The 17,965-nt window shown below is 40.9% G+C and overlaps 1 protein-coding gene across 1 annotated transcript; it reads left to right on the top strand.

Annotated features, from left to right (window-relative positions):
- Positions 1-323: 323 nt before the first annotated feature.
- On the top strand, positions 324-17,590 carry NTMT2 (N-terminal Xaa-Pro-Lys N-methyltransferase 2). The gene is made up of 4 exons (XM_005147078.3): positions 324-558; positions 8,905-9,080; positions 14,607-14,856; positions 17,316-17,590. Exons 1-4 carry the CDS (start codon positions 405-407, stop codon positions 17,588-17,590), a joined length of 855 nt encoding a protein of 284 aa, XP_005147135.1. The 5' UTR covers positions 324-404.
- The last annotated feature ends 375 nt before the right edge of the window (positions 17,591-17,965 follow it).

Raw genomic sequence — 17,965 nt, 5'->3', positions numbered from 1 at the left:
TAACATCAGAGTTCCTTTGAAGTGAAGGCTGAATAGATTAGGAAAAGTGTAATTGAATTAAAGCCACTTTCTTGGAATAGATATACTTTTACCCTGGCTGAGCAATTTCCTGCTTGAGTTCTTTATCACTATCAGCACCTGCTTGTTTCAGAAGGCGACACTCCAGAGATTACTCTGAGCCAGTGCCAACAGCCAGCATTTCTCACTCCCCTCTCTCCCGCCTCCACCCCCTGCACTGCTCTGGACACACACCCTGATATAGAATGACAGCACACTGCCATAGTTAAAACACAGTTTAAACTGCCACAGTTTAAACAACGCTGCCTCTGCCTCTTCGGAAGGACAGGTCCTCCAGAGAGCACCAGCCACAGAAACTGTCCACCCTTGCAAAAAACATCTTCATTATGGCATATAAAGCAGCACATTTGGCTTTTAAGTCACGCTGGCACAAGACAGATGAAGAACTCTGTCGGCACAGTATGTCCTTTGTCTTGCATAAAGCAATCCAAAATGACTTCTTTCAGAGTTACCTTTATCTTCTGGAAAAGCTTCCTCTGGGTGAGTAGCTGGTGTGTAGGAGTGTCTGTGTACATGTGTGACTGTGTTCCAAAAAGGCGTATAATGTTAGATAGTAGAGTGCAGGCACATTAATGACAGTAAGTAGTCCTTTTGAGAAGCCTGGCTAGAGAGACTACAGTGCTAGCTAAACCATTTGGTAGTCTCTCTCAGCTCTGACTCATTCAGTACCCTGCTGTTTTACCTAAATACTTCCCAGACTGTTAGAGGAGGGCGAGGGAAAGACCACAAGAATGAAATAAAGTTGGGTTTCTAGCTGATGGTTCCTTTTTTTCTAACCGTTTAAGTAAAACTTTCATTGACCTGTTTGGAACTTGAAAGGACAAATGCAAAACTAGCAGAGCTGACATGCCTTACTTTCTGTTGCCAGATAACCGATTTTGTTGTGATTCAGTGTGTCCTTAGCCTTGCCTTTTGCATTGTTTTGGACAAGTGTTTTAAAGGTAATGATTTAATTTTCTTTCAGTTGTCGTTGTAATTCTTATCTCTGCAGCAGGCCGTCTAACCTCCTGTTTGTTAACTGGAAGGAAAATGCTTCCAAAATGTTTGTTTATAGATGAATTTCAGTGACAGCCTCTGGTCTAGGGTGCCATGACAATTTTTTTTAGATTCAGAAAATGAATGTTCATTTCTCATGAAAATTTCATCCTGAATAAGAAACAAAATTTCCCCAGGACAATATAGCTAAAACGCAGATTTGACTTGAGTCTGTATTACATTAGCATGTCACTTTTTAAGCAGAATTGTTCAGCCTACACTCAATATTAGAACTGTAGGAATTTAAGATGGAAAGGATGTGTCAGTGGAACCTGTTAAACTACTCTTTGCAGTGAATTCTTGAGACCTCCTTCCTTTTTGAATGATCCATTTAGGTGAGTAGATTGGTTTACCTGATTGCTCGAAATTACACAGACCCCAGTGAGAACTCTGCTCAAGAAGGTAGAATTCATAAGTTCTGTGAAGAAAAAAAAACTTTTTGTGTTATCTTAGTTTTTTTTTTATGTGGTATTTCAAATGAAGCAATGTTTGCAGCTATTTGAAATGAAACATGGAAGATAAATACACTTATCCCTAGTGGTAGGTAGCTATGAATGATGGAAAGGAAGGAAAGATGGAAAGGAAGTAAAGTCAATTATAGGTTGATGGAATCTCAAGAAGTCTGTGAAAATGTTATTCTTTCATTTGTTTTGAAAATAAACACAACATATTAGAAACTGAGCAGGATTTCTTCCAGTGTTAACTGTCAGTGTAAGTACTAATGGATCATATTAAAGCTAGAAGGTACCAGTATGAACATCTAGCTTAGAATTTCATGTAAAGGTTCATGCAACATGCTTATAACATATGATTGGATCACCGTCTATGTTTATAAAGTCAAAAATACCTTGGTTTAAGGACTGCAAATGACTGAGAATCCATCAATCCAGCATTAAGCTGTTTCCAGGCCTAATTGCTTTATTCTTGTAAAAATATATTCTTTTTGTAGTCTGAATTTTAATTGAATTTCCATTCCCAACCAACAAACATTATAAAATGGTCTTATCAGATTAAAGTTGCCCCCTCTGCCAGGCTCTTCATGACCCACATCATTAAAACTTAGCTAAAGAGCTTCCAAGCTTGTTGCCATCTTAGAATCATAGAATAGTTAGGGTTGGAAAGGACCTTAAGATCATCTAGTTCCAACCACGCTGCCATGGGCAGGGACACCTCACACTAAACCATGTCACCCAAGGCTCTGTCCAACCTGGCCTTGAACACTGCCAGGGATGGAGCATTCACAGCTTCCTTGGGCAACCCTTTCCAGTGCCTCACCAAATTATCCAAATTATAATCTTATCCAAATAAGTTTGACTCCACGGAAAAAGTATGGTAAATCCAGCCTTCATGTGAACATACAGCATGCCTGTTACTCCATGCTTATTGTCATGAAGTAAAAGTGTTCATAAGGACAGGTACTGCGGAGTAGCTTGCACACTGTGAATACACATGAAAGAAACTTCACAGCATGCTCGGATGTCATGGTCTAGATGGGTGGTCAGTCAGATGTTTAAAATGCTGTTGGGTAATCAGACTCAGAAAGTCGTGGTCAAATCTTGGGGTCAGAAGAATACTACAAGAGTCTGTCCTGGGACCTGTCCTGTTTAACATCTTTATCAATAACCTGGGGGAGGTGAAAGACTGCTTGCTCATCCCATTGGCATATTGCGGCCAACTGGGAGGACTTGTCTACAAGTTCTAGGTCAGGATTACCATCCAGAGGCACCTAAACAGGCTGGAGGAAAGAGACAGTAGGAACCTAGTGAAATTTTAATTCACCAAAATTCAAAGATAAATTCCAAGTCCTGTACATGGAAAGGAAGAATCTTTGGCAACAAGAACATGAGTGGGGCAGTGGCTGGCCAGGGAGCAGCCCTAGTATTAGGGTTTTGGTAGATAGCAACTGAACATGAACCAGCAGTGTATCCTGGCAGCAAAGGCATCTGTATTAACAAAAGGATAGCTAGTTGATCAAGGGTAATAATGATCTCCTTTTATGCAACAGATATTAGACCATATGCATGGACAATTGAACTCCCAATGCAGGAAATAGAATCATAGAATCATAGAATAGTTAGGATTGGAAAGGACCTCAAGATCATCTAGTTCCAACCCCCCTGCCATGGGCAGGGACACCTCACACTAAACCATGCCACCCAAGGCTTCATCCAACCTGGCCTTGAGCACTGCCAGGGATGGAGCATTCACAACCTCCCTGGGCAACCCATTCCAGTACCTCACCACCCTAACAGTAAAAAATTTCTTCCTTATATCAAGTCTAAACCCCTGCTGTTTAAGTTTCAACCCATTACCCCTTGTCCTATCACTACAGTCCCTAATGAATAGCCCATCCCCAGCATCCCTGTAGGCCCCCTTCAGATACTGGAAGGCTGCTATGAGGTCTCCACGCAGCCTTCTCTTCTCCAGGCTGAACAGCCCCAACTTTCTCAGCCTGTCTTCGTACAGGAGGTGCTCCAGTCCCCTGATCATCCTCGTGGCCCTCCTCTGGACATGTTCTAACAGCACCATGTCCTTTTTATGTTGAGGACACCAGAACTGAACACAATACTCCAAGGGAGGTCTCACGAGAGCAGAGTAGAGGGGCAGGATCACCTCCTTTGACCTGCTGGTCACGCTCCTCTTGATGCTGGCCAGGATACAGTTGGCTTTCTGGGCTGTGAGTGCACACTGCTGGCTCATGTTCATTTTCTCATTGACTAACACCCCCAAGTCCTTCTCCACAGGACTACCATGAATTTCCTTTTTGCCCAACCTGTAGCTGTGCCTGGGATTGCTCTGCCCAGGTGTAGGACCTTGCACTTGGCATGGTTAAACTTCATGAGGTTGGCATCAGCCCACCTCACAAGTGTGTCAAGGTCCCTCTGAATGGCATTCCTTCCCTCTAGCATATCAACAGAACCACACAAATGACACAGGGTGAGTTGAATGACCTCCAGGGTGGTGAGGGAACTGGAGCATGTGCCCTATGAAGAGACACAAATAGAATGGGCATGCTCAGCGAGAGGAGACAGTTTCAGGGAGACCAAGTATCAGCCTGCCAATACCTACAAGACCATGAAGAAGATGGAGCTGAGCTCTGCACAGTGGTGTGAGGCAAGAGGACAAGATACAGTGGCCATAAATGGAAACAAACAAGGTTCAGCCTGGCTCTAAGGAAAAACTTTTTCCCCATGAGGACAGTCAGACATTGGAACAGTTGCCCACGGAGAGTTGTGCAATTCTCCGCCACTGGAGGTTTTCAAAACCTAGCTGAATAAACTCCTGATGAACCCCCTCTGACCTCATGTCTGTCCCTGCTTTAAGCATAAATTTGGACTACAGCCCTCCTTAAATCCCTTACAACTTGGATTATACTGTGAACCAGTACTTCCTCTGATGTAGAGAACAGAATGTGGCAGGTCTGAACATCTCTGCAGAATGACATTTACCACTTCAGAGTGGAACTGAGCAGAAATGAACTGAACTTCTCAAGCTTCAAGACTACATCTGGATATCTCTGTGTAAACAGCATTAAACCAAAGCAACAGCAAGTCTGTGACCTAGTCAGGTAGTTAAGAGTGCGCTTAACCCTAAATGTGAATAAGAACACTGAAATCAAGCCTCACATTGAAACTTGCAGTGCTGTCCAGGGCCAGCGAGGTAGAAAGCTTGCTTCAAGCTATGCTAGCTCCATGCTTCCCCCACTCCATTGCTAGGCTCAGTGGTGGAGCACTATTAGGCATGTTTACTTATACGCTGAGCATATCTGGTATCACAGCCTGTTAAGAGAAACATGTCACTTTTACAGACCAGGGTAACATTTATAAATAAAAGACATGAGTAGCTTTAGGCACTGATCCAATAATGTACTTAAATGTTTGTGAATACCCTTAGGTCCAGTGGACTTTAATGGAGCTACTCAGATGTTGGAAATTATGCATGTGTTTACATGGGCTGTGGGACTTGGTGCCAGTGGGGTGAGATTTGTGGTGGAAAACTTAGATGATCAGTCCATAGAGATAAATATTCTCATGTGTGAGGCATGTGTCTTTAAGTTATATCTGCTTTGGGGGTTATCTAATGTTCATTCTCTATAAAACAGAATTTAAATAGTTCTTGGACCACAGTAGAGAGGTGAATTCTGCCCTGCACCCAGATAACTATTTTTCAACTGATGCACAAAGCAGATGTTGCATGTGAAAGGCAATACTCATCAAGACTGGAATTAGTTCAGTATCTTGCAGAAAGCAGTTAGAGCCACAAAATAATGTTCACAAATAAAAACTTCCAAAAAAATATTTGCAGCATTTACTTCTGCCAGGAAAATTTAGCTGAGTAAACCCCACAGCCAAGACAGTTTACTGCAGGTTGGGGTTGCACCCAGCCTCATGTAGTAAGTAATCTATTTCTCTAGAGTTTTAGACCAGATGCACTAGGAAACAAAATTTTTTAACAGATCCATTACAAAATATTAGAGATAACATTTTGGACTTTGCAGGGCAAAAGGTCTTAGGTAGATACTGTCTAGTCCAGGGGTTGGCATTCAGCTATAGATCACCACTCTGCACCCTGACTGTGTTGACAGAGACTTAAAATTAATGTCTCATGACTGTGGAGTGACCTTTAGGGAGCCAGTTCGTGTTCTGAGCCTGCTTTTGCAGTGCATTTGTTTTAGCCATCTCCACTTGGGAGACTTGCCAGCATATCAGCTGAGACCAAGTGTACCGTGAAAAAAGTTTCTTCTTGCTTTACTGAAAACACATTTCTAACCTTAAATCTTACAAGTTACCTGCCTTAACACTGAAAACTTTGTGAAAGACAGCTGCCCCCTGCAACATCTGAAAGACTTGGAGTCTCCATCATCCTATCCTGCCTGTGCCCTACTTTACAAAGTTTGCTGAAATCAGACCTCACAAGTATTTCCTGATGCAAGAGGTACTCCCACATGGGTCACGGGAAGGGAGATGCCTCAGGCCAGACAGGTCCTGTGATGAGAGTGAGGTATAATGGAGCAGAGCTGCAACACTAACTGCCACCTCACACTTCTCTTTTAGGGTAGATTCCTGCAATCTGACAAATCTCCATCTCCCTTTGGTCCTGCTGCTAGGGGCAGCCAGGCACAGCTGCAAAGCACATCAGAGTTGAGGTTAACTGGCTGTATCAGGAAAACTGGGTTGTGAACTGGGAGGATAGGCAGTATCACTAATTCATTAGAGGAAGGAGTAACCCTGAGGGAGCATGAGTGAGACTGTGGGTCCGCAGGAGAAGATGTTGGGTACATTGCTACTCTTTACATTATTTGCATGCCCTCAGGTGGGAGACTTGTATAAAAAGATCTTGGCAAAGATTGATGCATAGAGAAGACCCTCTGGATGCTAAGCCCAGAGCTGGTTTTTAATGCCAGCACATAAGGCAGAGCTCTGGGACCGCAGCAGGTCCAGGAGGAGCTGCAGTCAGCTGGTGTATGCACGCAAGTCCCGGCAGGCATTCTGCAACCCTGATACTAGTTCTGAGTGAGAAATATGAGAGCACAATCTACAGATCTGATATCCTGAATACCATATCGTCCCCATATGTTGCCTCAGGTCAGGCTCATGTTTTCAGTAGAAGGACTCTGACTGTTGTTCATGCTGCCAGCTGGCTGCAGACAGCCTGTAAATGTCTTTCCCTTCAATCTAGTAAAACAGGATAAATCACTGTCCCTTGATTGGTCCATTAAACAAGGCTTAGAAATAATCACTGGATTCTTACATGGAAGGTCTAGCAAATCTAACATGCAGTGATTCAGTTCTGTTCACCAGACAGGCTGGCATCTGAAACAGAGAATAGACACACAGAGGAAACAAGATGGTGCCATTCCCAGGGGGGAAGATGGAGATCATTTGCTGGAAGAATCACAGCCACTGATGGAATCTTTTTCCCAGGCTCTGGGAGTCACCCTGGCCAAGTTGTGCTGCGGATTGGCTGCTGCCCCCTTTGTATTAATTTCTCCAACTAAATGGTTTATTCTAAGTATGTGAATATAATCAGTGGAGTGTGTAAAACTCCCAGTTTGACCCTTGCTGGGCTCAGTGCTTCTTGTGGTATAAATTTCTTAGGCATAACATAAATGTGTAATGGATTAAAGCTTTAATAGTATCCGTTCAGCAGTTGACTTAAGCAGGTGATGACAAGAGGGGCTGGTAATGCTGCTTTTGTTGGATGAAGGATATGCCAGGCATGCTGCTTATGTGTAACCCAATAGCACTATTCTGTTCCGAGTGGTCCTTGGTGGTAATTATTCCCCATCCTATTTCCTTTGTCCCCCCCTCGTTTGCCTCCAAAATGTCATTCTCCTGCTGAGGATGGGCAGGCACACACTTATCATTCCCTGCTGAGCTTGCTTGCCCTCCATAAATACATTCCAGGTTTATATTCAGGGTCTCTGGCCTAGCTCTCTTCCTCTGTGTGGAGGGCATAATTCCTGTCCCCAGCCATTGCAAGCAAGGCATGGCCTGTTCCCAGCAGCAACCGGCAGTGCTCTCATGAAAGTTAAAAGGTGCAGTGACAAAGTACTGCTCCCTGGTCCTTCTATGTAGGCAGCCAGTAGGGAGCTCTCCCTTTTTAGCAGTATTAACCCAAAAGGTGTTTGCTGCTGGATCATTTCCAGTTCTGTGAGCACAGCGGGAATCTGCAGCAGAGCTGGTCTCACACTGCAAGGTTGTGCTTGCAAAGGCTTGTTCTCAGTATGACTCCATCCCTCCTTATTGCTTAGCTTTTACAAGCAAGCCTGTGATTGTGTTTTTGTTGGAAGGTTTGTCATACTCACAGGAAAATGCCTGGACACTTCCATGTGCATAGGATAGTCAGGGGTGCTGGTTTCCAATCAAACTGTTTATGGGCTGCCTCTATCCAGACTTTTAAGCTGCAAAACTAACTGCTTTTGATATGCTGATGCATACGGGGTATAGAAAAACCCAGGATGTGGAGGACAGGCATCAGTTTTTTTAAGAGTAACATATAATAATCTTTTACCCAGCAAAGCTAAGGTTTTAGTAGAAGATTTTAGTTTTTAGTAGAAGGTTTTAGTAGAACAGCTTCAAACTTATGATTGCTGTATATTACCAGCAAAATAGACAACCAATGAAAAGAAACATCCAAGCTCTGGCACACAGGAACTTCCCAGTGTATGACTGACTGCTCCTTGATCTGACAGATGAAAATTTAGTCCTGTCTCTTCTGAATGGTCTCCCCGCCTCTATACTCATCTGCTCTTTGGTTCAGTTTACTTGCAGTGCCACAGATTATACAGTATCACTAAAAATAAACCAGAGGGAGTGCCTCATTCATCCACTCTCTTGATGCGATCTCCATGCAGCTGTCAATGGCTAGAAAGCATGTATGGAAATCTGCACAACAGTTAGGTTTGTGATAGCAGAAACAATGACCCTGTAGAGCAATAAATGCCATCCACAGCTTTTCTGGGAGCAAATTAAGCCCCTTGTTCTCTTAGGCATGCATTTTCACTTCAAACTTGAGATGATTTTTCACTGACATGAAAGATAGTGTGATGACAGAAATGATGTCTGAGCCTGGGAGGCACAGAATTTGCCCAAGGAGGAATGTGTCTCTACAAGGTTTTGCAGGATTAAATCCAACACCTTTCCTTCCACTTTTGCTTTAGAAACAGAGGTTTGGTGGTTTGAAGACTCAATTTAAGTTTATAGATCTTCACCATTATGTCTCCAGAGCAATAAACTAAACCAGAAATGTCCTTAATTAACAATAATGTAGTGATTTATCTGCTTGCAGTGAAACTTTACGCTTTGACAAGTCAAGTTATCAATGGGGAGATGCAGTTCTATGCCAGGGCCAAACACTTCTACCAGGAGGTACCAGCCACAGAAGAGGGCATGATGGGAGACTACATTGAGCTCTCCAATACAGACATTGAATCTTCCAAGGAGTTTCTGAGGAAGTTTGTTGGGGTGAGTCATTTAATCCCATCTTCTCTAAGAAACAGTAGTGATGTGTCATAAATGGCATGCACTATGCCCAATCAGATATATTTTAAATGGTACCATATGTCATATTTGATGTACAATCACTGGTTATAACTGACTGTCACTGGGTCAAGTAATGTGTTCTGCCAGCTCATGCATCATCAGGAATATACATTTTGCCTGGTCTTATGTCATTATTTACCTGTTTTGCATCTTTTTCTTAAACTCCAAAGCTGCAAAGAGGATTGGACAAGTTCTTTTATCTGTGTTTGGGTGGGAGGTTAATTTTCAGTGCAGGACTGGGACCTTTAATGATAAAATCCTTATTAGCTTCAGTGGGAGATTTGTCTGTGCAAATTCCTGTAGTCCATTTGGGAAAGTAGCTGAGACCAAATGCCAAGCTTCTGTTGTGCCTATTTGTAGATATTTCTGAGAATACTGCAGCAAAACCCAGCTCCCCTGTGCCACCCCTCCCCACCCTAAACATGAGCAGTATATAAAATAAGCTACCCATTAGAAAATTTTTTCTTCTTTAGGGTTTCAGTGTCACTGAGGACCTTTGCAACCAGTTTTCTAAAGTTCTGTAAATATTTTCAAATGTCTGCTTTGACCTGTGATCTAGAGAGATGCCAAATGGGATTTTAAAATCACCTGCAATAGCAATAGCACTTTGGCACCTAGGTTTCTGAAAACTTGATGTCTTTGGGAATCTGAGAATTTTTAAAGCTGTGACCTGATGATTTTCTTACTGGTCTTTCTTCTTCCCAGGGGAAAAGCCTACTAAATCAGCTCAACAACAGTATTAGATGCTAAAGAATCCACGAACCCACAGGAAAACAAATTTCTTAAGTTCTCCTGTTCACAAAATTAGTAGTTCTTTATAATGCTACCATAAATCTTTAATTTTCTGCTCAAATGTACAGATTTGGGATAGCCAGGTGACCTTTTTTTAATCTCAATGATCCACTATGGAAAAAAAACTCAACAGCTTAATTAGATGTTATATATAAAAAAGGGCACAGTCTAAATGGATTGAGATGGAAAATCGGTGCAGCTTAACAACAGATAGAAATCCTGTATAGCAGTGAAGAGCAACTGATGGCAAAGTTTCCTGTACCTGATAGAGGGAGGTTTTTGGGGCAGTGAGCCAGCAAAACACGAATGAACAGCTATATTTTTTCATTTGCAGTCATTTGTATTAATGCCAATGCAAAAAGGCTTCAAAACATTTTAAAGACTAACTGTATCAGGCTTTTTACAAACACAAAATACAAAAATACAAAGGAAGTTCAGCAAGGCAGCTGAACCTGATGGTAAAACAACATTTTCAGAAAAAAATGAAATGCAACTTTTAAGTTGCTGGCTCAAGGCGTATTCCTTAAATATTACTTAAGTCTGGTTTCAAGGACATTTTGTGGAATGCAAGTGGTGCATGAGACTGTACTCAGGGAAGCATTTTACACTTCCTAAACATCATACAAATGCCATTTCCTGAATGGAACATTTATACCACACTGTTATGCTTTCTCATCTTCAAGACCCAAAAAGGAAAGAAGTACAGTCTGTAGCAGTTTCACATGCCAAACAGAAGTTGTACACAATGCATCAGGTGTGATGACAGATAAAGAATACTCTAGAGCAGAGTTTCTACTCTTATTATTAGCCAGGGATAGAAAGGATACTCTGAATGGCCAAGATCAAACAAGAAAAAAACCCCAAAACCCAGAAAGGAATCTGCATGTTTTGCTAATTCTGATTTAATATGTTGAAGTCTGTCCTCTGTTGAGATACAGTTGATTGGTTATGTTATTTATGGTTTATTTTCCTTTCTTACTACTGCAATTTGAATCCTACTCAATCAGACTCAGATATTTGCTGGCTTTCTGTAGTAGTGACTTTATTGTAAAGATAATTTGAGTTATGTCTTCCCAAGTTTATGGCTCTATGAATATTTCTTTTTTCCAATAAGGTGATCAAGGTAGAAAAAAGCAGTTTGCTTCGCCTATAATATATAAACTATACTTTCTTCTTAAAAGAGAAGTTCAACAAAATCATAAATAGAAAAATTAGTTTCAGATCAACTGAACATATTTAATTTAATTTTTAATTGTTTTCCCCTATGAAAAACTTCTCCCTTTTTTTTTCAAGAGTTCAAGTCAATTCTAAAATAAAAAATGCTGTTCAGAAATGAAAAGCTTTTTTTTTTTCCTTGAAAATTGTGAAATAGAAATATCTTGACATTTTTGACATTCTTTCCCATGTGTTTTGGCTATAACTCTTCTCTAGATTTGAAATACGAATTTTTCAGAGTTTTATCCTTCCAAAACTTGATTTTCTGGCAAAATTAGTGCTCCTTGAAAAACGGTTCCACTCAAATTACTCGTCTTGAGTTAGTCTGGCTGGTATGAAAATGCCACACAGTGACATTTCCCTTGCATGACTGATGTTGCATACCTTCAGGTGTGGAATTTCTTAGCATGATTTCTTAGCACCACTGTAAATTGAGCTACAGCTTTCTTTACGATTGGAGAATTTACCTTGCCTAGGTACATGGAAGGAATTACAGAGAAGACTGAGGACTTCACATGCTCTGATTGTGGGATTGGAGAGGACTTATATTTTAGTCTGTCTCCTTCCCAGGGAAGTCAAACTGAGTTAAAAGTGCCACTGTGCTCAAGTTAAGAGGTTTTATGTGTGTGTGGGCAGAACTCAAACCAAGAGCAACATTACCTGAGCCAGCAGTGCTGTACAGACAAGCTATAGGCTGTGTTAGGTACAGCGTACTTGAAGGGTTATCAGCGGATAAATATTATGCAATGAACATTGCATATTTATGGCAATGTGTCCATTCCAGTTAAAGCCTTGATATCCACATAGTGTGTTTTTAAGTGCCTAATCCAGAGGTAATGTGTAAAAAAGGATATAAAGAAAACAAAGAAACCATTAATTCAGAAACAGTGTGAGCTATAGGTGTGTGAAATAATACAGATTATATTAACTTTATAGCTCCCTTTCTGCCCTCAGTTAACCTGCCTGATTGGTTACTTGCTGAATGAAAAGCTTCTTGAGAGTGATTTTCTTCCTGTTTGATCAGGGAGATGGAAGAGATGTTGTTGAAAACCTGATTTTTAATTTTTTTTTTTAATAGAAGGAAAACCACTGTGATTTTTATTGATTTCTTGAACTCTGATTATCCTGCATATCTACACTGCCTTCCTGCCCTTACAAGACTTAAAGTAGCATCAGGAACATATTCCTCAGCTCTCATATCCCTAAGGAAATTTGTGAGTGCCCTATTTAGCATCAAAGAAAAATTTTGGGTGTGTGTGTGTCCTAAATGCTAGCGATTCTGAGTAATGGGAAGCAGGTAATCAGAGGAGCAGTGAATGTTTAATTTTGAAGCCTGTTCTGGCTTAAATTTTCACTTACACTGTTTTTTTATACTAAGGAGTCTGATTTTCAACTCAGTTAGGCTTTTGGGAAAATGATTGCCTTCCAAAGAAAATGTTAATACCCTGTCAAAGCTCTGAGCACTTCCAGACTGAGAATATATTAGCTGAACATGGACTTATGTCAACATTTTCATTACAAACAGAGTCGTGGTGCTTCACAGGGCTTCTCAACTGACTGTCTGATGCTCTTGCTCCCTTTCAGCAAAGTGTGGAATCAAGCTTCATCTCCCATGATTGTTCCCTTTCCTCCTCCTCCATGGCAAATGGAGATGTGCTATCAGAGGTCCTTTCCATGATGCATCATGGGAGATGAATTCCCTGTTTTGAGTGAGGTACTGTGACTATGGGTTCTCTGAAACACAAATATCAAAGAAGTTCTGTGGCTTTTTGTTTAATCCTGTTAATTGTTTTGGTAGATCATCCCAGTCTTCTCACCAGCTCTCAAAGATTTTTACTTCATCACATGAGTGTAGGCCTGTATGTATCTGCCAGCAAACAATATGGAAATCCAAATGATCCAAACACAGTTCCTTCTCCTTTCATAAAATCCTTGTTACAGCTTAGTAACTTACTGGTCATCAGTAAAAACCACATGCTTCTGAGTGGAGCCTATGAATGAAGAATGGCTCACATTTTCTGGCTAAATGCAAACAGGTAGTCTCCAGAGTCCAGTAGGGTTAAGGGCTTGAGGACTCTTGCACACATCAGGAGATTAATCTTCTTAGGTATGCAAATTGGGACCAGCAGCCCTAGAGATTGGTGAAAGCCTTTGAGGTCCTTGTGCTCTTTCTACAGTTACTTTATGTAATCAGATGCTCAGCCAGGCTATTCATAGTCATGTCATTGATGGTACTGTCCTTTGACCTTAATAATCTACTGAATTATCCAGTGAAGCAAGGCCAAAAAACGTGGTGACTTACATGATTTATGCTTAGTCATCAGATAGGAGGTCTCCCGGTAAACAGGAAGAGCAAGACTCTACCTGCACTTATTTCCTTTAAGAGCAGTGAAGTTACAGCAGGGACTTTGGCCCATAGCTTTCAGTTCAACATTCAGTTCCAGGGGACAGGGAAAAGGTGTTTACATTTACTTTTAATGTATTTGTTTAACAGATAACTTTGGCCAGGGGAGCTCCAATCCCACAATCAGTGCATGTACGGACTTAAAAGAGTAAAGGGGCGGCAGGCTCTTAAGAGACTTTTTATAGCTAGAATGGAAGCCTTAGGGGTGAAATACAGCTGTCATTATAAAGCTCTTTTTACAGTGACTCATTATTTTTTCATAGACATAACCTTTGTGCCACATTTTTTTCCTGCCTGATCTCTGTTCAGAGATTGCACTTATGAAGAAAAAAAAAGAACAGTTATGCAAAATCTACTCAATCATCCTTCTTGTCTCTATGCTTAAAAAAGAAATTTTGTATATGCTCCAGTCCAAACTTTCTAGTTCTGATAACTTACCTACAACTTCAACATCTTCATTCAAACACAGCTTATTTTGAAAACTGCACCCTGGTCGAAAGGATGCTGTGAATCTGCAGTGATGTCCATGGGTACCTCAGGAGTTCTTAGCTGCAGAAATTACTTCTTGCATGCAGTATTTGGTATATGCTTACTTTTTTTCTTAGGCCTTTACAGGGCTCAAAATGAAGCTTATCTGGCCATGTAGTTGACTGTGAGGTGTGAATATTTGCTAGATAAAGTTGCAAGGATTTTACAAATACTGGTGGATCTTCTGAGAAAGCTAGGAGTTTGTGACAGATTATGTCATTTCTTATACCAAGCAAAATCTTATTGTGCAGTAATAAACGTATGGTTGTAGTGAGGAAGTCCCATCAACAGCAGCCTGGAGCACACAGGAGCCCAATTCAATTCAAACATAGGTACCCGAAGCTGTATTGATACTGTCCCATATTCTTATCAGTCTTGCAACAGCTCCGCACAAATAAGGAAACAAGACACTGGGCTTGGTGTACTGAAGGCCGTAGCAGTTAACATAGTTGCTATGATCTTTCAAATGGTATTTTTCAGATTTCAACTGATTTTCTTGTATCCCACAGGGGGTGGGGAAAGCTGGCACCAACCGCGCTCTGGACTGTGGCTCTGGAATAGGCCGTATCAGCAAGCATGTCCTGTTACCAGTTTTTAAGAGTGTGGAATTGGTTGATATGATGGAGAATTTTCTGGCTGAGGTCCCGAACTACTTGCAGGGCAAGGAGGACAGAGTAGAGATGTATTACTGCAAAAGCCTCCAGGAATTCACTCCAGCCCCACAAAGATATGATGTCATCTGGATTCAGTGGGTTTCAGGTTTGTTCAGTATGATGCATCCAGCCCAGCGTCTGAGAGAACTGTGCAGCCTGGGCTAAAGTGTATGTTAAAAGAATGATGGAGCTGTAAAAGAAGATTCAGTTGTTTGAGACTGCTTCCTAAAACTCACAAGAGACTCCTGAGAGCTCTCCCCAGCCACATGCACAGTTTGTACAAATCAAGTTGGGTTTTTTAAGATCACTTACTGGAGGAACATACATGGTCTTTCAAGTAGCCTACATGCTAAGGTACATCTGAGGAATGATCCTTACCTGTGGGTTTTCTTGAACAGGAATGCTCCTTCTTTGTTGCCAGTGCTGCAGACATGGGGTTGGCCTCGCCAACAGGGATTTCTTAATCTGATGTCTTGGGGGTATTTCAGGAAACAATCTGAAAAAAAACCACAGCTGAAATCACCAATATCTATAGACAAGATCATGTCTTATACATGCATTGATGCTTATCAAACAGGTTTACTTAGCTATGTGTCACAGTACTCCTGACATGAAAAGTATCTGCTTCCAAGCCAACACAACTACTTCCAATTTTTTCTAGAAAACCTGCAGCAGCACCTAACTGTCCTTCCAAAAAGGTTTCTCTCTTAATCTGTGAACCTAAATGTCCTCAGTGCAGTTTCAGCTGGCAAGAAGTCATTATTCAGAAGTGTAAGAGGAGGCCCGAACAACTCCTCTTCAAAAGCCTGGAGAAAGTTTTATTCAGGAACACTTTCTTGTCCTCTACACATATTCTTAAAAAGTAATGAAACTGAGCTTCTTAGAACAGGTCTTCATAGCTGTAGTTGCTTCAGAACAGTATCATTTTCCTTTGTATTTTTGCTTTTCTTGAATAACCAATCACTGCAATAAATGCAGCTCCTGCCCTATATTTTGAGCAAATCCGAGTCAACATGAGCTAAGACTTGTCTGAGACTGGTAGCTGCTACCAAAGGGAGCATATGCCTTTTCTTTAGCATAGAAATAGATCTGAATCTGCTTCCTCCATCAGTTTAAGGGAAATACACAGTGATCTAAGTATTAATTAAACTTCTCCCTCTATCTTGAATTTGGCTGGAATATGCCAACATACTCAATGCTTTCTGGTGGAGCAAGGGCAGGACTGCCTTGTAGAGAGCAATACCATGAAGATCTCATTTTGTTAGGAAAGTAGGCTAAAGCCAAGTTAAGAACATTAAGTTCCAAATTAAGTGTACAAGAGCTTCAATGAATATTGCTGATGCAATATTGATTTGTCTTATGTATGCATAAGTTTTTGAGCCCAGGCTGTTATTTTATGAAAAAAAAAAAAGAATGGAGGTTTACATTTCATACAGAAATCACTATTTTTCTTCAGCTTGAAAGATATTCGGCTTTAGGCTTTGGGGATATTTTTTCTTTTTCTTTTTTTTGGAGGAGGGGTGGTTAAAGAAACCTGACATGCTATGTCAAAATGTGGTTTTGAAATGACAACTTCCATTTATAAAAGTTTAAATCTTCCATCAAGAGAACTAAATATTTTGACTAGAAAATGCAAACGATTACTTAAAAAAAAAAGAAAAATTCATTCAGTTTCTGACCACCTGTCCTTGTTAATTCATTTTAGATGTTTCACACGTGAGAGTTCTCATTTCGCTTTTCTCAGAGCCCTGAACTACTGTTCTCAATGTAACAGAAGTATTGATCTTTGGGCAGGAAGGATAAAAACCACAATCCCAATGACATACTGAAAAATGTATTATTTTTAAGTGTATATGGTATATGCAGGAATCACAACAGTAGAGGGTAATATAGAGAGTTTACTTGGCCATTTGGAAGGTCTTGCATTCCACGTTGGACCTTCGATCAAAAGCTCCTTTGGGTACATAATGTTACACAAAGTTATAGAGATTTGTAGCATTAAGAGACAGAAAGGATTATTACATTATCTAGTTGGACCTACTCTGTATCACAAGTGGTTATAGTCATTCCTTTACCCTTGTACTGAGCCCAGTAGTTTGTGTTCAATTAAAACATGTATTGAGAAGTTCAACCACGCTTGATTTGAGGACTTCAAGAAGTGGTAATCACTTCTGTTGGTAGTTTCCAATGAGTAATTACTTACACTGTCAAACAGTTGTCACTTATTTCCAATAGGAATTTCTTTGGTTCCAGCTTCCTGCCACTGATTCTTATTATGACTTTAACCACCAGATTAAAGAACCGTTCAGCACACAGTATTTTCTCCACTACTCCCTTTGACTTCTGGCCACATCTGTTGCTACTACTAATATGGATCCTAAATGCTGATTTGAGCTTGTAATGGTTGATCTCATTGATTTGCCCAAGATTTCATGACTAAATCTGTCAGGACTAGAATTTCTCTTGCAATAGAGCATGGAGACTCAGAATAGGGCATCATTCTGATATGTAAAGTGGGAATTTAAATGGTTAATAGTGATCTATTTTTCATCTTTTCATCTGTAGGATATCTGACAGATAAAGATCTCCTGGAGTTTCTTATCCGGTGCCAGAATGGCTTGAAGGATAATGGTGTTATCATTCTCAAGGACAATGTAGCCAGGGAGGGCTGTATCCTGGATTGTCTGGATAGTAGTGTGATCCGAGACCTGAACATCCTCCACAGCCTCATTGAAATGAGTGGACTCACCATCCTGCGAGAGGAAAGGCAGGAGGGATTTCCTGAGCAGTGTGTCCCAGTCTGGATGCTGGCCATGCAGAAAGGCCCTGGCCATTCCTGATTGCATAGGGAGACTGCAGAGACTGGACTATGGATGAACCACAGGACTGGGAAGGAGAAAAGCATCTTACTAGAATCCACCTAACCATGCATTGCTACTACTACAACTCTATAGCAGCAACTCTTAAAGGGTCAGGAGAGAATTACAATTGAGCCAGCTTCTACAGCAAATAGTCTGCTTCTAAATCCCGTCTCCTTCATCATTCTCTCAATTTTTAAAAGTCTTTCTAAGAGCTTCTTGTCAGATCTCTCTCTCATTAAGAAGTAAATACTGGACAAAACTAATGGAAAATAATTAAGTCTGAAGTCTCTGTAGTGGCTAATGCATTTTGGAGTGTTCTGTATGAGATGTTAACAAGTGAGCCTGATTTTTACT

This window comes from Melopsittacus undulatus, chromosome 6 (assembly GCF_012275295.1).
Source record: "Melopsittacus undulatus isolate bMelUnd1 chromosome 6, bMelUnd1.mat.Z, whole genome shotgun sequence".
NCBI classification, from domain to species: Eukaryota; Metazoa; Chordata; class Aves; order Psittaciformes; family Psittaculidae; genus Melopsittacus; species Melopsittacus undulatus.
This window is presented reverse-complemented; position numbering and strand designations above follow the sequence as displayed.

Excerpts from the sequence above, each read along its gene's own strand:
- NTMT2 (XM_005147078.3), top strand. The coding sequence starts at position 405 with ATGGCATATAAAGCAGCACATTTGGCTTTTAAGTCACGCTGGCACAAG. Across the intron at positions 9,081-14,606 it reads TTCTGAGGAAGTTTGTTGGG|GGGGTGGGGAAAGCTGGCAC; the intron begins GTGAGTCATTTA and ends TGTATCCCACAG. Across the intron at positions 14,857-17,315 it reads CTGGATTCAGTGGGTTTCAG|GATATCTGACAGATAAAGAT; the intron begins GTTTGTTCAGTA and ends TTTCATCTGTAG.